The following is a 23,649-nucleotide window of genomic DNA, read 5'->3' as shown; positions in this document are numbered from 1 at the left end:
CCCCTCTCAGTCTTCTCTTCTCCAGACTAAGCAGCCTCAGGTCCCTCAGCCTCTCCTCAGCAGGCAGTGCCCTCCAGTCCCCTCATCATCCTTGCAGCCCTCTGCTGGACCCTCTCCAGCAGATCCCTGTCCCTCTTCAACTGAGGAGCCCAAAACTGGAGACAGTGTTCAAGATGAGGTCTCAGCAGGGCAGAGTAGTGTGGGAGGAGAACTTCCCTTGATCTGCTGGACACACTCTTCTTAATGTCCCCCAGGATCCCATTGGCCTTCTTGGCCCCCAGGGCTCATTGCTGTGCCATGGATGTTCTCCACCAGCACCCCCAGGTCCCCTTCCACAGGGCTGCTCTCCAGCAGTCACCTACCAGCCTGTGCTGCTGCAGTTTATTCTTCCTCCCCAGGTGCAGGACTCTGCACTTGTCCTTGTTGAACCTCATCTGGCTCCTCTGTGCCCAGCTCTGTCTGCCCAGGGCTCTCTGGATGGCAGCACAGCCTGCAGCTGTCTCAGTCAAGCCTCCCAGCTTGGTGCCATCAGCAAACCTGCTGAGCAGACTCTGTCTGTGCCCTCAGCAATGGCATTGATGAAGATGTTGAACAGGACTGGCCCCAGCACTGTTCAACATACTGGGAGGATTTTCATATGGGAATGAATCCTTCTTTCTGCCACCTGGGAGCAGAGTATTTTATATTCTCACAGGATTCTCTTAAGGATACAAATTTGAATCTCTTCAAAGTGCAAAGATTTGGGTTAGGTTTGGGTTTTTATCCTCCCCAGATGTATGATTAACTGAAATCCTCTGCATGGTCAATCATAAAAGACTGGCATGATTGGATAGGGCTGGGTTCTAGGCTGGACTGGATGAGCTTGGAGCTCTCTTCCAACCTGGTTGTTTCTATGATTCTATAAGAGTTAATCGACCAGACCCAACTTCAGGACACTTGTGTTGACAGGTGGGTGGGAACAAAAGGAGCTTTAATGAAGCCACCTTCATTAGATTTATTTGCAGACACATCTCTCAGCCATACTACAACTACCTCAAACTGAATCATCTCGTGTGCATTAACAAGGGCATGGTAACAAAGACTGCCTTGGATTTGCATTTTGCTTTGAACACACAAAACGACTGGCACTCAAACAAGAGTTTATTTCCCTTCATCTGAATCATGGCATGTCAGCAACACCTTCTTCCAGGAGGAGATGCCAACAGTCAGGGGAAGGACAGAGAGGGCAAGGCTGTCATTGTATGCCAGCTGGAAGTCTACACCAAATTACACCTTAAGGATTATTCCATTTTGAGGCAGAGATAGCCTGCAGCTAGCATGGCCCTTTTGGCTCAGCAGCCAGAGCGTGGGTGCAGGTGAAATGGAAGCTGGAAAGGCAGTGGCCAGGATCACACCCACTGGAAAGGGCTCAGATTTGGGCTGGCAGGGAAAACAGGAAAATGTGACCATGTATCAGAGGGCTACAGCAGCTCCCCTATGGGGACAGGCTGGCAGAGATGGGGCTGGTCAGCCTGGAGAGGAAAAGGCTCCGAGGGGACCTTGGAGTGGCCTTCCAGTATCTGAAGGGGGCTGCAGGAGGGTTGGGGAAGGACTATTGACAAGGTCTTGTAATGAGAGGATGAGGAGGAATGGGTTTGAAGTGGCAGGGGGGAGATTTGAACTGATGTTAGGAAGGAATTGTTTGCAGTGAGGGTGGTGAGACACTGGCACCTTAGAACAGCCTTCCAGTACCTGAAGAGTACTGGAGAGATGGAGAGAGACTTTTGACAAGGGTCTGTAGTGACAGGACAAAGGGCAATGACTTTGAGCTCGAAGAGGGGAGATTGAGACTGGAGTGAGGGTGATGAGACACTGGCACAGGTTGCCCAGGGAGGCTGTGGATGCTCCCTCCCTAGAGGTGTTCAAGGCCAGGCTGGATGAGGCCTTGAGCAACCTGGTCTAGTGGAAGGTGTCCCTGCCCGTGGCAGGGAGGTTGGAATCTCTAAGGTTCCTTTCAACTTAACCCATGCCATGGTTCTATGGGGAGCCTGAGTCTCTCAGGCTGGCAGCACCAACAGAGCATTGAATGGTTCCTCTCTGTTATCTCTGCTGTCGACAGTGCATCACCTGGCAGGGCAAGCAGTGCAGGAGGTCAGGAAGCAGCTTCTTTACTCCGGGCTGAATCCTCCTGACAGCAATGTGCATCCTAACTTGAGTGACCTTAGGGCAGACAATGTCCTGGGATGGCAGGGAAATTAGCATCTGTAACTGCACTGCCTTGGGGCAGAAATTCTGGGCTTGGTTTTTAGTGATGAAGTGCAGGGAACAAAAATAATAATGACCTGCATGTGTGGTATTTGGCAACCCTGGGACTAAGGAGAATCTTCTGTGGCAAAAATGCTTGAACTCATACTGAGGTTTTGGTGCCAGGGGTCATCCACAAGTGGATGTGGCAGGGAACAAAGGGCATTGCCTCTGTGCTGCAGCTCAGGCTGCCTGCCTCCTGGCCCCTTCCACAGAATGGTGGGGTTGGGAATGACCTCCTGAGATCATCCACTCCAACCTCCCTGCTAGAGCAGGCTGCACAGAAACTTGTCCAGATGAGTTTTAAACCTCTCCAGACAAGGAGACTCCATAGCCTCTTTGGGCAGCCTGCTCCAGGGCTCTGCTACCCTCAGTGTAAAGCTTTCCCTTAAGCTCAAGTGAAAGCTCTTATATTCCAGCTTGTACCTCTAGCCTCTTGTCTTGCCACTGGGCACCACTAAAAAGAGCCCAGACCCATCCTCATCATAGAATCAACTAGGTTGGAAGAGAGCTCCAAGCTCAGCCAGTCCAACCTAGCACCCAGCCCTATACAATCAACCAGACCATGGCACTAAGTGCCCCAGCCAGGCTTGGCTTCAACACCTCCAGGCACGGCCACTCCACCACCTCCCTGGGCAGCCCATTCCAATGCCAATCACTCTCTCTGCCAGCAACTTCCTCCTAACATCCAGCCTGAACCTGCCCTGGCACAGCTTGAGGCTGTGTCCTCTTGTTCTGTTGCTGCTTGCCTGGCAGCAGAGCCCAACCCCACCTGGCTACAGCCTCCGTGCAGGCAGCTGCAGACAGCAATGAGCTCTGCCCTGAGCCTCCTCTGCTGCAGGCTGCACACCCCCAGCTCCCTCAGCCTCTCCTCACAGGGCTGTGCTCCAGGCCCCTCCCCAGCCTTGCTGCCCTGCTCTGGACACCTTCCAGCACCTCAACATCTTTCTTGAATTGAGAAGCCCAGAACTGGACACAGCACTCCAGGTGTGGCCTGAGCAGTGCTGAGCACAGGGGCAGAAGAATCTCCCTTGTCCTGCTGCCCACACTGCTCCTGAGCCAGCCCAGGATGCCATTGGCTCTGCTGCCCACCTGGGCACACTGCTGCCTCCTCTTCAGATCCTCTCTCCCAGCCCCCCTAGCTCCGTCTCTGCCTGGCTGCTCTCAGCAGCCTGTAGCACTGCTTGGGGCTGCATTTGTAAGATGCCCTCCCGTAGATCACAGGCTCACACAGGCTGTCAGGGGTTGGAAGAGACCCACAGAGATCATCCACTCCAACCCCCCTGCCAGAGCAGGACCACACAATGTAGCTCAGGGCACACAGGAACACATCCAGACAGGCCTTGGCAGGCTCCAGAGAAGGAGACTCCACAGCCTCTCTGGGCAGCTCTGGGACCCTTAGAGTCAAGAAGTTCCCCCTTGTGTTCAGCTGGATCCTCAGAGTGCTCTTTCCCACTCTAAACAGCCCCGGGGCTCTGTGCTTCTCCTCATCAGGTGGCTGCTTCACTCTCAGCATCATTCCAGCTCCCCCCAACAGCTCCCTTTCGCTCCTGAGCTGGGGAGCCCCAAGCCGCACACAGTCGGCGAGGCCGCACCAGGGCGGAGGAGAGCTGGCAGGGAACCTCCCCTGACCGCTGTCCTGAGGCACCGCAGCGACCCTGTGCCCGCGGCCAGCTCCTCGTCCAGCAGCACTCGCAGGTGGCAGGGGCTCATCGTACCGCCGCCGCCTCGCCCGGGGGCTGCCCGGCACACGCCGCTGTCCGCGGCTGGGCAGCGGCAAGCCTAGCGGGGAGGCCTCGGTCTCCTCCCGGCGCGGAGCGGGGCCCTGCGCTCCGGCCCGCCCCTGCGCGGCGCCGGTTCCCGGCGGGGCCGCTTTCTCCGCAGCACCGCCCGCCCGCCGCTGCCGGACTGGCGCCGGGACGGGACGGGAGCAGCGCGGCCAGGTCAGTTGGCGGCCGCAGGCCTCCGCCGCCCTCCTCGCTAAGCCTGGGGGCTGCGGCGCCCGAGGCTGCCGGACGGCCAGGAGCGGGGCTGCGGCGGCGGCTCGGGGCGCTGCCGAGCCTGCGGCTGTCGGCGGGCTGGAGCGGGGACGGGCTCCAGCCGGGGCTTCGGGCCGATCGGGCCCGGCTCGGAGGTAGCTGCTGCCCCGGAGCGGGGTGGGATGCGCGGGGCGGGCCCGGCGCCGCCGGCTGCTTGGGGCTGAGGCCGGGAGGTGTCGGAGCGGCCAGCGGGGCTTGTGCCTGGACACGGCCTGCGCGGCGAGCTGCCATCGCTGGCCCGGCCCCAGCCGGGACACCTTGGGCTTTGCTCTGGCCACAGCTGCCAGCCCCATGGAGCCCTTTCTTGCCCACTGATTTAAAGTACTAGATGGTTACAGCTGCCAGCCCCATGGAGCCCTTTCTTGCCCACTGATTTAAAGTACTGGATGGTTACAGCTGCCAGCCCCATGGAGCCCTTTCTTGCCCACTGATGTAAAGTACTAGATGGTTACAGCTGCCAGCCCCATGGAGCTCTTTCTTGCCCACTGATTTAAAGTACTAGATGGTTACAGCTGCCAGCCCCATGGAGCTCTTTCTTGCCCACTGATTTAAAGTACTAGATGGTTACAGCTGCCAGCCCCATGGAGCTCTTTCTTGCCCACTGATTTAAAGTAATAGATGTTTCTTTTACTAGCCCATGCCAGAACCATTTGCCTAGGTAAGATGAAGAGCTACAGTGTGCTTGTTAGGGCTTGGGCGTTGCACAAGGTGAACAGCCAGAAACAGCTTCTAGGGAAGCAATGTCCCCCTGCTTCCCTCTTAGTTCTTGCATTCTTCCCAGAGTGATCCCATGCAGGATGCTGTTACTTCCCAAAACTCGGGGTGTAGAGCCAAGGAGCCAGGTGCCTCACTGTGCTGTCCTGCAATGGAACAAGGGGACACAGCCTCAACCTGTGCCAGGGTAGGTCTAGGCTGGATATTAGGAGGAAGTTGTTGTCAGAGAGAGTGATTGGCATTGGAATGGGCTGCCCAGGGAGGTAGTGGAGTGGCCGTGGCTGGAGGTGTTGAAGCCAAGCCTGGCTGGGGCACTTAGTGCCATGGTCTGGTTGGTTGGCCAGGGCTGGGTGCTAGGTTGGGCTGGCTGAGCTTGGAGGTCTCCTTCCAACCTGCTTGATTCTATGATTCTGCTACTTCCTAGTTGCATTTCAGCAGAGCAGGAGCTAACACTCCCGAGAACTGAACTGCAGGGCTGCTTCTGACATCAGGATCATAGAATGGTTTGGGTTGGAAGGGACCTTGAAGATCGTCCTGGTCCAACCTGTCTGCCATGAGCAGGGACACCTTGCACTAGGCCAGGCTGCTCAAAGCCTCACCCAGGACAGGCTCTGCTCACTGCTCCCTGGGATAGGACAAGGAGCAAGGGATGGAAGCTGCAGCACAGGAGGTTCCAGCTCAACACAAGGGGGAACTTCTTGACTGTAAGGGTCCCAGAGCCCTGGCACAGGCTGCCCAGAGAGGTTGTGGAGTCTCCTTCTCTGGAGCCTTTCCAGGCCTGTCTGGATGTGTTCCTGTATGACCTGAGCTAGATTGGATGGTCCTGCTCTGGCAGGGGGGGTTGGGTTGGATGATCTCTTCAGGTCCCTTCTAACCCCTGACATCCTGTGAGCCTGTGTGATCCTGCGATCCAACCTGGCCTTGAACACGTCTATGGAGGATGCAGGTTTGCTGCTGCTGTCAGCAAGTGCATTTACTGGTAGCAGTGCTTGTAAGGGAGAAGTGGTAAAGAACAAGATACTAAATGGAATTCAAAGCAGTGAATTGGCAGTTTTCAAGGCCCACTAATCATTGTAACAGCATCAGTGTTTGTGCTTACAGCTAGAATGATTTCAGCCTCCTCTAGTGGGAGGTGACTCTGCCCATGGCAGAGGGGTTGGAACTGGATGATCTTCAAGGTCCCTTCCAACCCAAACCATTCTGTGATCCTTATGCCTTTTATGGTTTAGGATTTGGTGACTGAAAAACAAATGGTGAGTTGGTTGTGTCTGTTCCCATTCCTGTCAAGTTGTACGTCTGTTTAAAAGTGTCTAAAATCCATCCTGTGGGCTTTGTGTGAAGCTAAAAATGGTTTGTGTCAGTGTTGGAGTCGGTCCTTTGCTGGCAGAAGCGAAGAGAACCTCTTCAGATCAAAGCATTAAAAACCAAAGGGCCTGCATGCTTTTTTGGGGGGGCAGGAGATAATGATTTTTTCCTCTCACCCTCTGCTGTGAAACTCAAGCTCTTGTACTCACCCTGTGACCAAAATCAAATGTTTTTAGGTAGTCTCATGTGTATTTATGGAAAGGCTTTCTTTTGCCAGCTCTTTTGCATCCTTGATTGCCATTCTTGTTCACTGGGCTGGGCTGTGTTTCTCTTTCATTTCTTTGCTCGGTCTTCAAAGTAATTACAATGTGTTTGAGAAAGAAAATGTCACTTATTAGCAGCAGAGACAATTCACATCTCAACCTGAGCCTGCAGGGGCCGTGGAAGAACAGAAAGCCAAACAAAAAGCAACCAGTTTGTAAGGCACACAGCTTGCTGTCCCCAGAAGTGAGGGGAAAGAGATGGAAAGGGATGGGCAGTAGAGGTGTTAAGGGTAAGTGTGCTAGTTTGAGCCTAGCTGGGATATGTTAGTGAGAGGAATTAGATGCTAGGCTGTGAAAAGGAAACAAAGGTGATGGCTGCTGCACTCATAGGCTTGCTGAGATGGATAAAAGCAAGGGCACAAACATAAATAACAGAGTTACTCTCTGGCTTTGATTGCTTCCCTTCTCTCTCTAACCTGCTGTCTGTGTAAGTAATCCATCTGCTTCCTAACCCCCCTGCCCAACCCTCCAAACTCACCTTGAATGTAAGGCAAAGTCTGGGATAAGGTAGATGGGTGGAAAGGAGGTGGAAGGGTGGTTGAGAGCCCCTCCTGGGGACTCTGGTTTCTGGGAGGGCTGCTGTGTTTCTGTATTACCTTTTTAACCTGTATATTTCTGTCTGTAGCTGTCTCTATTGTAACTCTCTGCTTGTATCTTGTGCTCAGCTGTGAATATAAAGCTTCATTCTTTCATTTCCAGCTCAGCTGAGTCTAGTGTGGGTGATTTCATGAGAGTGGGGGGACAGGGAACACCCAAACCATCACAGTAAGCCAGCTTCCAACTGGAACTACAGACAAGAACAGATTTTACTTACAATATTTAGAGTTGTTTTTTCCCCCCCACAATTTATTTTTATTTCACAGGTTCATGATTTGAGGCCATTTCAGTTAATTAAATTGGACATCTCACTTCTTGTCGTTTCAGCTTCTAGACAGCTCAGTGTTTCTAATACTGACATCTAGAAAGTGGGAGGCCAAACCTTTTTGGTCTCCTTTTAGCAGTAATATAGAAATTTCAAGGGAGATCTCATTGCTGTCTACAACTACCTGCAGGGAGGCTGTTGCCAGGTGGGGTTGGGCTCTGCTGCCAGGCAGCCAGCAACAGAACAAGGGGACACAGCCTCAAGCTGTGCCAGGGCAGGTCTAGGCTGGATGTGAGGAGGAAGTTGCTGGCAGAGAGAGTGATTGGCATTGGAATGGGCTGCCCAGGGAGGTGGTGGAGTGGCTGTTCCTGGAGGTGTTCAAGACTGGATAGGACACTTAGTGCCATGGTCTGGTTGACTGGCTAGGGCTGGGTGCTAGGTTGGACTGGATGGTCCAAGAGCAGGGATGAGGAAGGAGCCCTACGAGGAGTGGCTGATGGTGCTCAGCCTGCAGAAGAGGAGGCTCTGGGCAGACCTCATTGCTGTCTACAACTACCTGAAGGGAGGTTGTATCCAGGTGGCTTTGCTCACTTCTGCCAGGCACCCAGGGACAGAACAAGAGGACACAGCTTCAGGCTGCATCCAGCTTCAGGCTGGATGCTAGGAAGAAGCTCTTCACAGCAAGGGAGATTGGCATTGGAATGGGCTGCCTGGGGAGGTGCTGGAGTCCCCATCCCTGGAGGTGGTTAAAAGGAGACTGGATGAGGCACTTAGTGCTATGGTTCAATTAGAAGGGCTAGGTGATAGGTTGGACTCCATGATCTGGGAGGTCTTTTCCAACCTGGTTCATTCTGTGATTCAAACCTACCCTTTATAACCCTAGAGAACTACAAAAGCCTGTTTCTGAAGAAGGCACAAAGCTCTGTAAGTATCTTTACAGATATCTTCTCCCTGGAGAAGACCTCACCTAATCTGGTTAGTGTGGGTACAGGGACAACATAACATTTGCAGAGTTCAGCAAGTTGCAGAGCCACAACTCAAAAAGGTGAGCTTGGGGCAGGCTGCTGTTGCACAGGGCAGGAGTTGCCTGCCTTCTGGAGAGATGTCGTAGAGGAGGTGTCTTCCTCCTGGGGGAGGCAGAATTTAGCAGGGCTTTGTTTGGTTTCTGTCTTGGTGAATCACCTCTTGTCAGCCTGTTTTCTGCTGCCTTTCCCTTGGCATGCTTGAGATCTGCTTGCTTCTAGCTGCAGGAAAGCAAGCTGGAGAGGGGACTGCCCTCAGCTTGCTTCAGCTGGTAATTATTAGAGTGGGAAGAACCTGTCAGGTGAGGTGCTTAAGTTAACCCAACCCACGCATCTCTGTGGGAAAGAAGAATGCCTGAGTGGGTGAGATGGATACAAAATGCTGAGGTGCTGGAAGGTGTCCAGAGAAGGGCAGCAAGGCTGGTGAAAGGCCTGGAACACAAACCCTATGAGGAGAGGCTGAGGGAGCTGGGGGTGTGCAGCCTGCAGAAGAGGAGGCTCAGGGCAGAGCCCATTGCTGTCTGCAGCTGCCTGCACGGAGGCTGTAGCCAGGTGGGGTTGGGCTCTGCTGCCAGGCAAGCAGCAACAGAACAAAGGGACACAGCCTCAAGCTGTGGCAGGGCAGGTCTAGGCTGGATGTTAGGAGGAAGTTGTTGTCAGAGAGAGTGATTGGCATTGGAATGGGCTGCCCAGGGAGGTGGTGGAGTCGCTGTGGCTGGAGGTGTTGAAGCCAAGCCTGGCTGGGACACTTAGTGCCATGGTCTGGTTGCTTGGCCAGGGCTGGTTTATATTGGACTGGGTGATCTTGGAGGTCTCTTCCAACCTGGTTGATTCTATGATTCTATGATGGAAGTCTCTGTAGCCTTTAGGAGCAGAGTGGTGACAAGCAGCTGGCAACAGTAGCCTCTCACACAACGCTGCAGGGGAACCCTGCAGATCAGACCTGCCTCCTGCATCTTCTTTCTATCTAAAGATGGGGTCCAGTGACTCCTCTTCACTATGAGACCCATGGTCTTGTCTTGATTTGCATCCAGGCTGGCCCACTTTGATCTCACTGCTTCTGAATTCCTCCTTAGTCCAGCTCACTGCCTCAGGTTCCAGTCACTTGGTGTTAATGAGTTTAAGTCATTCTCAACCTGCCTTTTTTTTTGTGTACAGATGGACTTTTTTCAGTGTTTGGTTGTATTTCACCTTCACTCTCTGCTCTTTCCTCTGATTTCAAGTGACAGAGTCACTCCTGCCAGCCCTCAGCATTGGGTTACCACTCACTTCCCATGCATGAGTCACTGGAGGAAGCCAGTGAAGCACCCATGGTTAAGGTCACTGCTCTCAAGTACAGTGACTGATAAGGCACACACAGAGGGTTCAACAGTGAATCATATCATCATCATCATCATCTGAAGGACCTGGAACTGTTGGAACAAGTCCAGAGGAGGCCCCAAAGATGATCAGAGGGCTGGAACATCTCCCCTTTAGGGACAGGCTGGGAGAGTTGAGCCCTCTCAGCCTAGAGAAGAGAGGGCTCCAGGGAGACCTGAGAGCAGCCTTCCAGTACCTGAAGGGGGTTACAGGAGAGCTGGGGAGGGACTTTTTGTAAGGACCTGTAGTGACAGGAGTGGCAATGGCTTTGAGCTGGAAAAGGGGAGATTGAGGCTGGAGATGAGGAAGAAATTCTTTCCAATCAGGGTGCTGAGACACTGGCACAGGTTGCCCAGGGAGGTTGTGGATGCTCCCTCCCTGGAGATGTTCTAGGGCAGGCTGGACCTTGAGCAACCTTGGGCTAGTGGGAGGTGTCCCTGCCCATGGCAGGGAGGTTGGAACTAGATGATCTTTAAAGTCCTTTCCAACCCAAACCATTCTACAGCTGTCTTCACATCTCCCCTCCCTTTCTCCATGCCCTGTCTTTGCACTTCAGTGCTTGTCACTGAAGTGGCAGCTGCTGGAGGCCTTCATCTAGTCAAGATCCTCTGTGCTTCTTGACTCCTCAGCTGCACTTGATGCCTTTGGCAGTGTCACAGAAATGCTCTTCTAAATATTTGTTGGTTTTTTTTGTTACCTGGTTTGAATTTTTTCTCCTCCTCTCTCTTTGTTGATTTTGTATGTTGGATCCCTTTATTTCTGCTGTGCTTTATCTCAGGTTACCTTCACTCAAACCCAGCCATTCAGCTGATTATTTTTGCAAGTGACTCTGCACATCACACCTGCTGCTTCCTGCCTCATGTGATGCACCAAAAGCAGATCACTCCAGCTTTTACCACCCATTTTCTGTCTTGCCTGACTTGTGCCAGTAGTTCAGGTGCTATCTTTTGAGCCAGAATATTCTCTGCCTGTGTGTTTTAGCTTGCTGATTACTTCTGTCTAGATGCTCAGCAGTGCAGTGTTTCTTGGTTTTACATGCAGCTCAGATGCTTCTTTGGGCTGCCAGTGTCCACTTCTGTGGTTTGTTGTAGTTATGTCACCTTTCTAGGTAGCTGCTACCTAACCAGTGCTCTGGGCAGCTATCTTCATACTGCAACTGGCAGTGTTACTGGAAGCCAAGTCCTGGGTCCTGCACTTGGGTCACAACAACCCCATTCAGTGCTCCAGGCTTGGGGCAGAGTGGCTGGAAAGTTGCTTGGCAGAGAGGGATCTGGGGGTGCTGCTCAAAAGCCATCTGGGCTTGAGCTGCCCAGGTGGACAAGAAGGCCACCAGCATCCTGGCCTGGATCAGTAATAGTGTGACCAGCAGGAGCAGGGAAGGGATTGTGCCCCTGTACTGGGCACTGGTGAGGCCACACCTTGAGTAATGGGGGCAGTTTTGGAACCCTCACTCCAAGAGGGACATTGAGGTGCTGGAGCACGTCCAGAGAAGGGCAATGCAGCTGGTGAAGGGTCTTGAACACAAGGAGCAGCTGAGGGAATAGGGTTGTTAAGTCTGGAGCAGAGGAGGCTGAGGGTAGAGCTCATTGCTCTCTACAGCTCTCTGAAAGGACATTGGAGTGAGGTGGGGATTGACTGCCTCTTCCAACCAGTGAGTGAAAGGATGAGAAGAAATGGCCTCAAGTGCACCAGAGGAGGTTTAAGTTGATACTAGGAAGAATCTCTTCATCCAAAGGTTCATTGGACACTAGAATAGGCTGCCCAGGGAGGAAGGGGAGTCACCATCTCTGGAGATGTCCAAAAGATATTTGGATGAGGAGCTCAGGCAGGTGCTTTAATTGCTGTGCACAGGAAGATGCTCTGCCTGGTGACACCCCACCTTGAGTACTGTGTTGAGTTTTGGGCCTCCCAGTTTAAGAGGATCAGGGATCTGCTGGAGAGAGTCCAGTGGAGGGCTGTAAGAATGCTGAGGGGACTGGAACACTGCCTGATGAGGAGAGGCTGAGGGCCCTGGGACTGCTTAGTCTGGAGAAGAGAAGACTGAGAGGGGATTTGATAAATGCTTGTGACTATCTGAGGGCTGGGGGTCAGGGGGGGGGGGACAGGCTCTGCTCACTGCTCCCTGGGGTGGAAGAAGGAGCAATGGATGGAAGCTGCAGCACAGGAGGTTCCAGCTCAACACAAGGGAGAACTTCTTGACTGGAAAGGTCCTAGAGCCTGGCACAGGCTGCCTAGAGAGGTTGTGGAGTCTCCTTCTCTGGAGCCTTTCCAGGCCTATCTGGATGTGTTGCTGTATGACCTGAGCTAGATTGTATGGTCCTGCTCTGGCAGGGGGGTTTGACTCGATGATCTTTTTGGGTCCCTTCCAACCCCTAACATCCTGTTAGCCTGTGAGTTATGGTTGGACTCAATAATCTTAAAGGCTTTTCCAGCAAGGTGATTCTGTGACTCTAGGCTGCCATTTGCTGCAGAGTAAAACAGCTTGCAACAGTAGTGATAAATTACAGTGACAAATATGAGCTGGGGCTTGTTAGCTACCCACAGAGTCTTCACAATGAGGCAGTACTGCTGCTGGTGTTATCCTCATCTTCATTTATTTCTTTGGCTTATTAACATTTTGAGAGCTGCATTTTAAGCAGAGGCTTTGGGCAGGTGCCCAATGCCTACACAGAGATGTGGCTATTGCCTGTGAGTGTCTGCATGCAGACACATCCATTGCTGGTGGGTGTTGTTCCTTAGGCACTTGAGTGCTGCCATTCTTTACCTGCTCGTTTTAACCCACACTCTGCTAGCCCACAGAGTTACACAGTCAGTGCCAAATGGGATCTCAGCTCTGGTTTTGTGTAAGGGATACAGTAACTGTGGAATGAGCTCCTATTGATGTCCATGCCAGAGGCTTATTGAATTGGTCTGGGTTAGAAGGGACCACAAGGAGCAGCCAGTTCCAACCGCCCTGCCATACCCAGGGACACCCTACCCTAGAGCAGGCTGCACACAGCCTCAGCCAGCCTGGCCTCAAACACCTCCAGCCATGGGGCCTCAACCACCTCCCTGGGCAACCCATTCCAGCCTCTCACCACTCTCATGCTGACGAACTTATTCCTAACATCCAATCTGAATCTCCCCATTTCTAGTTTTGCTCCATCCCCCCAGTCCTGTCACTCCCTGATAGCCTAAAAAGTCCCTCCCCAGGTTTTTTGTAGCCCCCTTCAGATACTGGAGGGCCACAGGAAGGTCACCTGGGAGCCTCCTCTGCTCCAGCCTGCACAGCCCCAACTCTTTCAGTCTGTGCTCACAGCAGAGCTGCTGCAGCCTCTGAGCAGCCTCCTGGCCCTGCTCTGGACACAGTCTCGTCTCTTATTCATCGCCAGTAAGTGAAGCTGTAGCACTTAAAGGATCTGGCAGACTCTAACTGCCTGCAGCTTTGTTATTTCTGTCCTAGAATCATAGAGTTGTCAGGACTGGAAGAGACCTCAAGGTTCATCTGGCTCCAACCCCCCTGCCATGGGCAAGGACACCTCACACTAGATCAGGTTGCTCAGAGGCACATCCAGGATGGTCTTAAAAACTTCCAGGGATGAGGCTTCCATCACCTCCCTGAGCAAGTTGTGCCAGTGTCTCACTACCCTTATGCTGAGGAACTTCTTTTTGACACCCAATCTGACTTTACTCACCTCTTGTTTTTTTCTATCCCCCCCCCCCCCCCAATCCTATCAGTACCTGACATCCTAAAAAGTCCCTCCCCAGCTTTCTTGTAGCCCCCTTCAGATACTGAAAGGTCACAGTAAGGTCTCCTTGGAGCCTTCTCCTCTCCAGACTGAACAGCCCCACCTCTCCTGACAGGTTGGATTTTTTTCACTGTGCCTGAACTCTGCTGCAGAAGTTAATGGGTAGAGGATGTCTGAGATGTTAAAATCAGACTAAGATGGCACCATCAGTGTGCCCTCATGGCCAAGAATGCCAGTGGTCTTCTGGGTGCATGAAGAAGAGTATGGCCAGCAGATTGAGAGAGGTTCTCTTCCGCCTATACTCTGCCCTGGTGAGACCACATCTGGAGTATTCTGTCCAGTTCTAGGCTCCATGGTTCAAAAGGGACAAGAAACTACTGGGGAGAGTCCATGAGAGGTTAGAAGGATGCTGAAGGGCCTGACTGATGAGGAAATGCTGAGAGGCCTGGGGCTGGTTAGTCTGGAGAAGGCAGCTGAGAGGGGTTACAAACATCTGCAGAGTGGGTGTCAAGAAGCAGGGGTCAGGCTCTTTGTAGTGGTGTCCTGGGATAGGACAAGGAGCAATGGAGGCAAATTGGAACCCAGGAAGTTCCACCTCAAAGGAAAACCTGCTTTGGTGTGAGGGTGCTGGAGCTCTGGAACAGGCTGCCCAGGGAGATTGTGGAGTCTTCTTTTCTGGAGAATTGCAAGACCTATCTGGATGTATTTTTGTGTGACCTGAGCTAGATTGTATGGTCCTGTGCTTTGGCAGGGGAGTTGGACTGGATGATCTCCAGAGGTCCCTTCTAACCCCTACCATTCTGTGATTCTATATCTAAATAGATGTGATGATGTTAAGCTCAAAACCTGAACCTGTTTGCTGTAACAGCCATTGCTTGGCTTGTCCTACAGCATTTTGTAGGTTACTGCAACCTCTTTTTCTTCCCCTGTTTTTACTGACAGCAGGAAAAAAATCAATCACAGCCATGCCATGCTCCATGCTGATGGAAATTTTGGATGTGGTTTGTCAGAGATCAGCACAGAATCACTGAACAGGTTGGAAGAGACCTCCAAGCTCATCCAGCCCAACCTAGCACCCAGCCTTAATCAATCAACCAGACCATGGCACTAAGTGCCTCATCCAGGCTTTGAACACCTCCAGGGATGGCTGTGGGAATGCAGTGTGAGAAGAATACTAACAAGTGAGTACTGGCCTGGATTCCCACAGCTGCTGGCTACCTTATCTGAGAGAGGACAGATAAGTGGACATCTCCTTAATGAGAAAAACAAGGCATGGTGTATGTAAAAGACTGGGTTGTTCTTGCCTAATTATGCTAATATGTGTGTGTGTGCTCTATGCAGTCAACCAGACCATGGCACTAAGTGCCCCAGCCAGGCTTGGCTTCAACACCTCCAGCCACAGTGACTCCACCACCTCCCTGGGCAGCCCATTCCAATGCCAATCACTCTCTCTGTGAAGAACTTCCTCCTAACATCCAGCCTAGACCTCCCCTGGCACAGCTTGAGGCTGTGTCCCCTTGTTCTGTTGCTGCTTGCCTGGAGGAACAGACCAACCCCACCTGACTACAACCTCTTTTCAGGTAGCAAAACTCCTTCCAGGTAGCAAAACTCCTTTTAGTTTGAACGAGCTGCAGCTTAACTCTCTTGCTTTTTCCTAAGTGGTTCTCAGCCTCAGCTGTTAAAATAATCTTGTTTGGATTAAAAATACAGAAGAAAAAGAATGAATTACTGAGCAGTGCCCAGTGCTGTAAGAGATTGTTTTAAAGCAGATAATTCAATGATAATACCTTGCATGAGTCATTAATCATGAGTCATGAGCAGCAGGCAGTGATGTCCAATTTGTTTTCTAATCCTGCACTTGCTGATGCTCTTTATTGCCATAGTGATAATATTAAAGAGCTGTTAATGCAGAGAACCACACAGCTGAAAATGACAGCCTTGATTTTCTGTGTGTGAGGGGGATGGGGGCATAAAATTTCCATATTTTAAATCTGATTTGCTCTGTACATGTATATAGAATCATAGAATCATAGAATCAAGCAGGTTGGAAGAGAGCTCCAAGCTCAGCCAGCCCAACCTAGCACCCAGCCCTGGCCAGTCAACCAGACCATGGCACTAAGTGCCCCAGCCAGGCTTGGCTGCAACACCTCCAGCCACAGAGACTCCACCACCTCCCTGGGCAGCCCATTCCAATGCCAATCACTCTCTCTGACAAAAACTTCCTAACAACATCCAGCCTGAACCTGCCCTGGCACAGCTTGAAGCTGTGTCCCCTTGTTCTGTTGCTGCTTGCCTGGCAGCAGAGCCCAACCCCACCTGGCTACAGCCTCCCTGCAGGGAGCTGCAGACAGCAATGAGCTCTGCCCTGAGCCTCCTCTGCTGCAGGCTGCACACCCCCAGCTCCCTCAGCCTCTCCTCACAGGGTTTGTGTTCCAGGCCTTTCACCAGCTTCATCACCCTACTCTGGACACCTTCCAGCACCTCAACATCTCTCTTGAATTGAGGAGCCAGAACTGGACACAGCACTCCAGGTGTGGCCTGAGCAGTGCTGAGCACAGGGGCACAAGAACCTCCCTTGTTCTGCTGCCCACACTGCTCCTGAGCCAGCCCAGGATGCCATTGGCTCTGCTGCCCACCTGGGCACTGCTGCCTCCTCTTCAGCTCCTCTCTGCCAGCACCCCCAGCTCCCTCTCTGCCTGGCTGCTCTCAGCCACTCTGGCTCCAGCCTGTAGCACTGCATGGAGTTATTGTGCCCAAAACGTAGGACCCTACACTTGGCCTTGTTCAATCTCATCCCTTTGGCCTCTGCCCACCCATCCAGCCTGGACAAGTCCCTCTACAGGGCTCCCCTACCCTCCAGCAGCTCCACAGCTGCTGCTAGCTTGGTGTCATCTGCAAACTTACTAATGCTGGACTCAATCCCCTGATTCAGATCATCAGTAAAGATACTGAACAGGACTGTGCCCAGCACTGATCCTTGGGGCACACCACTAGTGCCAGCTGCCAACTGGATGTGGCACCATTCACCACCACTCTCTGGGCCCAGCCCTGCAGCCAGTTCTTGAAATTTGGGTAGTATGAGAGTAATGGAATGAGAAGAGGCAACTAAGCTAGCAAAGGGCCTTGAACACAGGTCTTGGGTGGGGTGAGGGAGGGTTTGGAAGATTAGTAAGAGCAAATGGTTGTAATGGGGAGAGGCTGAGGGACCTGGGGCTGCTTAGTCTGGAGAAGAGAAGACTGAGAGAGGATTGAATAAATGTCTATAACTATCTGAGGGCTGAGGGTCAGGAGGGGGGACAGACTCTGCTCACTGCTCCCTGGGATAGGACAAGGAGCAATGGATGGAAGCTGCAGCACAGGAGGTTCCAGCTCAACACAAGGGGAAACTTCTTGACTGGAAGCGTCCCAGAGCACTGGCACAGGCTGCCCAGAGAGGCTGTGGAGTCTCCTTCTCTGGACCCTTTCCAGGCCTGTCTGGATGTGTTCCTCCGTGACCTGAGCTAGATTGGATGTTTCTGCTCTGGCAGGGGGGTTGGACTTGCTGATCTTTTTGGGTCCCTTCCAACCCCTGACATCCTGTGAGCCTGTAATGGAATAAGGCTGTTCAGCATTGGAAAGAGAAGGCTTCAAGAAGAACTTGGAGCAGCCTTCCAGTACCTGAAGTGAGCTAGAGGAGAGCTGAGGAGGGACTTTTAACAAGGGCTTGCAATGGTAGAGTGAGAGGCAATGCTTTTGAGCTGGTAGAGGGGAGACTGAGGCTGGAGATGAGGAAGAAATTCTTGACAGTGAGGGTGGTGAGACACTGGCACAGGTTGCCTGGGGAGGTTGTGGATGCTCCCTCCCTGAGGGTGTTCAAGGCCAGGCTGAGTGAAGTCTTGAGCTGCCTGATTCTAGTGGTAGGTGTCCCTGCCCGTGGCAGGAGGCTTGGAACTGGATGATCTTTAAAGCCCTTTCCAACTCAAACCACTCTGAATACTTCAGAAGCTTAATATTAAGTCCTTGAGTCTTTTTCATGTTCTACACAAAATATTTGAGAGTCTTTTTCACATGAAAAGATATTAAGAGATGTTAATTTATGGCTTAGCTACTAAAATCACTTCATAAACCTTCTGTTACCTTTGTGGGAGTAGATTCAAGGTCAGCATTCTGTAAGTGCACTCTGCAGTGAGTTCTGCAGACTTTTATGCTTGCATCCCCTTTGTATGAGTTTCTTGTGTCCTGCTTCTCTCTGTCAGAGGACTGAGGTGGATTTTAAATGACATTTTCAGAGGTTTAGCTTTATTAGCCCCTTCCCTTCTCATTTCTTTTCAGAGATGGCCATTTCACTGTGGAAGAGCTTACTTCAGACTACAAAGATAAGGATCCTACAGCAGAGGAGGGTGTCCCTGTACAGCAGTGCTGATGGCTATGAGGAAGAAGCAATAAAGAAGAAACTTCAGCAGTTTGCTGGTGGATGCATCAACCTTTCCAGAGAAGACAATGGCATTGGAATACTTACTTTGAACAACCCAAAGCTAATGAATGCCTTTACAGGTATTAATTAGTTGATGGGCTTGCTTGATTCCTTGTGGGGTTTTCTGTCTTACCATTAACCCATGTTAGCATTTTGGCTGAAAACCAGGAAAAGCTCTGCCTTGCTGATTCCTGTTCAGTATATTTACTGATGATCTGGACGAGGGAATTGAGTCCAGCATCAGTAAGTTTGCAGATGACACCAAGCTAGGAGCAGCTGTGGAGCTGTTGGAAGGTAGGAGAGCCCTGCAGAGAGACCTGGCCAGGCTGGATGGGTGGGCAGAGGCCAATGGGATGAGATTTAACAAGGCCAAGTGCAGGGTTCTGCACTTTGGCCACAACAACCCCAAGCAGCACTAGAGGCTGGGGATGGAATGGCTGGAGAGCAGCCAGGCAGAGAGGGAGCTGGGGGTACTGGCAGAGAGGAGCTGAAGAGGAGGCAGCAGTGTGCCCAGGTGGGCAGCAGAGCCAATGGCATCCTGGGCTGGCTCAGGAGCAGTGTGGGCAGCAGGACAAGGGAGGTTCTTCTGCCCCTGTGCTCAGCACTGCTCAGGCTACCCCTTGAGTGCTGTGTCCAGCTCTGGGCTCCTGAATTGAAGAGAGATGTTGAGGTGCTGGAAGGTGTTGAGAGCAGGGCAGCAAGGCTGGGGAGGGGCCTGGAGCAGAGCCCTGTGAGGAGAGGCTGAGGGAGCTGGGGGTGTGCAGCCTGCAGCAGAGGAGGCTCAGGGCAGAGCTCATTGCTGTTGACAACTAACCTGAAGGGAGGCTGTAGCCAGGTGGGATTGGCCTCTTCTGCCAGGCAAGCAGCAACAAAACAAGGGGACACAGCCTCAACTTGTGCCAGGGCAGGTTTAGGCTGAAGAAGTTCTTCACAGCAGGAGAGATTAGCATTGGAATGGGCTGCCCAGGGAGGTGGTGGAGTGCCCATCCCTGGAGGTGTTTAAAAAGAGACTGGATGAGGCACTTAGTGCCATGGCTTAGTTGATTAGAAGGTGTTAGGTGATAGGTTGGACTGGGTGATCTTGAAGTTCTTCTCCAACCTGGCTAATTCTGTGATCCTCTGATTCTGAAATGTGCTGGACAATACTCAGCTATCAAAGCCAAGTGCTCTCTTTGATTAATCTTGTGTTATAAGAGGCTTTTGGTCCTCAAGATGGGTGCATTTGCTCTCTCTCCTTAACCTTCTAGAATATTCCAGTTTCTGTGGTTCTCCTCTAGCATAGGTGGCACAGGTTCAGGGGTCTGCTTCTGCCAGAACTGGAGCTGTGCATAGGTATTTGCTCTAAGAATTCCCTTATCTCTTAGCAGGCAGAGGGCTGGAGCACCTCTGCTGTGAGGACAGGCTGAGAGAGCTGGGGTTGTTGAGCCTGGAGAAGAGGAGGCTCAGGGGTGACCTTATTGCTGTCTGCAACTACCTGAAGGGTGGTTGTGGCCAGGAGGAGGTTGCTCTCTTCTCTCAGGTGGCCAGCTCCAGAACGAGAGGACACAGCCTCAGGCTGTGCCAGGGGAGATTTAGGCTGGAGGTGAGGAGAAAGTTCTTCCCTGAGAGAGTCATTGGACACTGGAATGGGCTGCCCGGGGAGGTGGTGGAGTCGCCGTCCCTGGAGCTGTTCAAGGCAGGACTGGACGTGGCACTTGGTGCCATGGTCTGGCCTTGAGCTCTGTGGTAAAGGGTTGGACTTGATGATCTGTGAGGTCTCTTCCAACCTTGGTGATACTGTGATACTGTGAGACTCTGGGTGGACCTTAAAGCTTCCTTCCACTACTTCAAAGGATCCTGCAGGAAGGCTGGAGAGGGACCTTTCAGAAAGTTCCCTAGCAATAGGGCAATGGGGAATGGTTTTAAGCTTAGGGAGACTGAATCTTGGGAAGAAGTTCTTGGAGGAGGCTCCAAGGTGATCTTATTGTGGCCTTTCAGTATCTTAAGGGGACCTACAAGAAAGCTGGAGATGGACTTTTTAGGCTGTCAGGTAGTGATAGGAGTGGGGGGAATGGAACAAAGCTGGAAATGGGGAGATTCAGACTGGATGTTAGGAAGAAGATCTTCAGCATGAGGGTGGTGAGACCTTGGAAGGTGTTGCCCAGGGAGGTGGTGGAAGCCTCATCCCTGGAGGTGTTTAAGGCCAGGCTGGCTGAGGCTGTGACCAGCCTGATGTAGTGTGAGGTGTCCCTGCCCACAGCTAGGGAGCTGGAACTGGCTGATCCTGTGTTCCCTTCCAACCCTGACTGATTCTCTGGTTCAGTGTGAGGGTGGTGAGACACTGGAACAGGTTGCCTGGGAAGGTTTTGGATGCCTCCTCCCTGAAGATATTCATGACCTTGAGCAGCCAAATCTTGGTGAGAGGTGTCCCTGCCCATGGCAGGGAGTTTGGAGTAGATGATTTCTGAGGTCCCTTCCAGCCCAAGCCATTCAGTGGCTGTGAAAGGGAGAAGTTTGTGTTCTCTTGCTAATGTGTCACCTTGGTAAGTCCTTTGGGGTGGTTTCTTTTTGATGGTGTTTTGTTTCCCTGCCCAGTTCTCACTGTTCCTTTGCTGTCAGCAAATCTGTTTACAACCCACTTGCTGCTGTACAGCTCTTTGCATGAAGAATACCAATCTGCTCCATCCACTGATAACTGCTAGCTGAGAGGAAGGGAACCTAACAGAAGAATATCCTCTGGAGGTATTCAAGAATGGCCTGGATGCTTTCCTATGTGAGCTGGTCTAGGAGATCCTGCTGTGGCAGCTTGGACTGGATTAGCTTTTGAGGTCCCTTCCAGCCCCTAAGATTCTGTGACCCTATGAAGAATAGAACTGGATGTAATGCTCCTAGATGTGTCTGCAGCTTCTCTTTTGCCCCCTTTTAAAAAGCTTGCTGTGTAAAATCACTCCCTAATGCAAGAAGTCATAGCTGAGCTCTGTTAGCATAGAGATTGCCTTGCTGAAGGCCTCCTCATGAGCACACCTATTATTATCTAGTCCTAATTGCATTATTGTTTCCTCTTTTTCTACGGATTGGGGTGGGGTTTTTTGCCTTTGACTCAGAGTAAAGCTGTGCCAAGTTCAAAGGGGCACAGACAAATGAGATACAATAGCAAAAGCAGGAAGAACAAAGCCCAGTCTGCAGTGGAGCTAAGATGCAACCCAAGTCAGAACTGCTTATACTAAGCTTCCCTATCACAGTATCATCAGGGCTGGAAGAGACCTCACAGATCATCAAGTCCAACCCTTTAGCACAGAGCTCAAGGCCAGACCATGGCACCAAGTGCCACGTCCAGTCCTGCCTTGAACAGCTCCAGGGACGGCGACTCCACCACCTCCCCGGGCAGCCCATTCCAGTGTCCAATGACTCTCTCAGGGAAGAACTTTCTCCTCACCTCCAGCCTAAATCTCCCCTGGCACAGCCTGAGGCTGTGTCCTCTTGTTCTGGTGCTGGCCACCTGAGAGAAGAGAGCAACCTCCTCCTGGCCACAACCACCCCTCAGGTAGTAGCAGACAGCAATAAGGTCTGCCCTGAGCCTCCTCTTCTCCAGGCTAACCAATCCCAGCTCCCTCAGCCTCTCCTCGTAGGGCTGTGCTCAAGGCCTCTCCCCAGCCTCGTTGCCCTTCTCTGGACACGCTCAAGCATCTCAATGTCCCTCCTAAACTGGGGGGCCCAGAACTGAACACAGCACTCAAGGTGAGGTCTGAGCAGTGCAGAGTACAGGGGCAGAATGACCTCCCTGCTCCTGCTGGCCACACCATTCCTGATGCAGGCCAGGATGCCACTGGCTCTCTTGGCCACCTGGGCACACTGCTGGCTCATGTTCAGGTGGGTATCAATCAGCACCCCCAGATCCCTCTCTGTCTGGCTGCTCTCAGCCACTCTGACCCCAGCCTGTATCTCTGCATGGGGTTGCTGTGGCCAAAGTGCAGCACCCTGCACTTGGAGCTATTGAAGCCATCCCCTTGGACTCTGCCCATCTGTCCAGGTGGTCAAGGTCCTGCTGCAGAGCCCTTCTGCCCTCCAACCCAGCCACATCTGCCCCCAGCTTGGTGTCATCTGCACACTTGCTGATGACTGACTCCATGCCCTCATCCAGATCATCTATGAAGATGTTAAAGAGGATGGGGCCCAGCACTGATCCCTGAGGGACAGTCAACCTACACCTATGTTGTCTGCTTTGGAGTGCTTGACAGAAGGGGCTCAGAACTCTGTTGCTGCAGTGCTGAGCAGTTGCAGCAGCTATTTAAGCTGTGCTTTGACTATACCAAGTGCTGCATAATGTTAATGGACTGAAATCCTATCACACAGCTCAAGCTGAGCACCTAAATTTAGCAGATATTTTCTCTCACCCAGTTAGTGGTCTGTAAAATTATCTCTTCTTATAGAGCTGCTGTGAAAATAAATTATTGGTGTATGGGAAGTAGATGCTCCAGTAGCAACACAGAGCTATGTGGAAGTGTAGAGTTGTGCCTTTTTTGCAGGCTCTGATTGGTGTTTAGTAAATGAGCCATGGGATCAGGCAGTCCTGGCTTAGGGGAGTGTGTGGAGCCCTGTAGGGAGCATTGCTCCATTTTGCTGTCTAAGAGCCACTAAAATGTGCTGTGGGGAGTCTCAGTGTGGCAGTTCATAAGATTCCTGCTTCTCCAATACAAAGCTCCAGTGTGCTTTTTACTCTGCTCCTCTGCTAGAGAGTTTTGATATTCACAGACTCAGGACAGGCCACAACAACACAGCACTACAGGCTGGAGCCAGAGAGGCTGAGAGTAGCCAGGCAGAGAGGGAGCTGGGGGTGCTGGCAGAGAGCAGCTGAAGAGGAGGCAGCAGTGTGCCCAGGTGGGCAGCAGAGCCAATGGCATCCTGGGCTGGCTCAGGAGCAGTGTGGGCAGCAGGACAAGGGAGGTTCTTGTGCCCCTGTGCTCAGCACTGCTCAGGCCACACCTGGAGTGCTGTGTCCAGTTCTGGACTCTTCCATTGCAGAGAGATGCTGAGGTGCTGGAAGGTGTTGAGAGAAGGGCAGCAAGGCTGGGGAGGGGCCTGGAGCAGAGCCCTGTGAGGAGAGGCTGAGGGAGCTGGGGGTGTGCAGCCTGCAGCAGAGGAGGCTCAGGGCAGAGCTCATTGCTGTCTGCAGCTGCCTGCAGGGAGGCTGTAGCCAGGTGGGGTTGGGCTCTGCTGCCAGGTAACCAGCAACAGAACGAGGGGACACAGCCTCAAGTTGCCTGCCTCAGGGCAGGTTCTGGCTGGATGCTAGGAAGAAGTTCTTCACAGCAAGAGTGATTGGCATTGGAATGGGCTGCCCAGGGAGGTGGTGGAGTCGCAGTCCCTGGAAGTCTTCGAGCAAAGCCTGGCTGGGGCACTTAGTGCCATGGTCTGGTTGATTGGCCAGGGCTGGGTGCTAGGTTGGTCTGGGTGAGCTTGGAGGTCTCTTCCAACCTGCTTGATTCTATGATTCTATGGTTCTAAGCCTGGTCCCAGGACTGATCCCTGAGGGACTCTGCTTGTCACTGGCCTGCACTTGGCCATGGAGCCACTGACAGCCA

General features: G+C 52.4%; 1 protein-coding gene across 5 annotated transcripts in view; it reads left to right on the top strand.

Moving 5' to 3' along the window:
- The first annotated feature begins 4,121 nt into the window (after nucleotides 1-4,121).
- The window catches only part of ECHDC1 (ethylmalonyl-CoA decarboxylase 1), a 39,337-nt gene continuing 19,809 nt past the window's right edge, over nucleotides 4,122-23,649 (top strand). The window contains exons 1-2 of one of the 5 annotated variants that reach the window (XM_064170415.1): nucleotides 4,122-4,226; nucleotides 17,947-18,168. In XM_064170415.1, the coding sequence (XP_064026485.1) occupies nucleotides 17,949-18,168 (220 nt within the window). In that variant the 5' untranslated portion in view covers nucleotides 4,122-4,226; nucleotides 17,947-17,948. Of the gene's footprint in view, nucleotides 4,227-8,892; nucleotides 8,912-14,683; nucleotides 14,817-15,084; nucleotides 15,216-17,946; nucleotides 18,169-23,649 lie in introns of those variants that run through there. The other 4 variants (XM_064170414.1, XM_064170412.1, XM_064170411.1 and 1 more) reach the window with 4 other exon arrangements.

Source organism: Pogoniulus pusillus, chromosome 33 (genome assembly GCF_015220805.1).
Source record: "Pogoniulus pusillus isolate bPogPus1 chromosome 33, bPogPus1.pri, whole genome shotgun sequence".
NCBI lineage: Eukaryota > Metazoa > Chordata > Aves > Piciformes > Lybiidae > Pogoniulus > Pogoniulus pusillus.
This window is presented reverse-complemented; position numbering and strand designations above follow the sequence as displayed.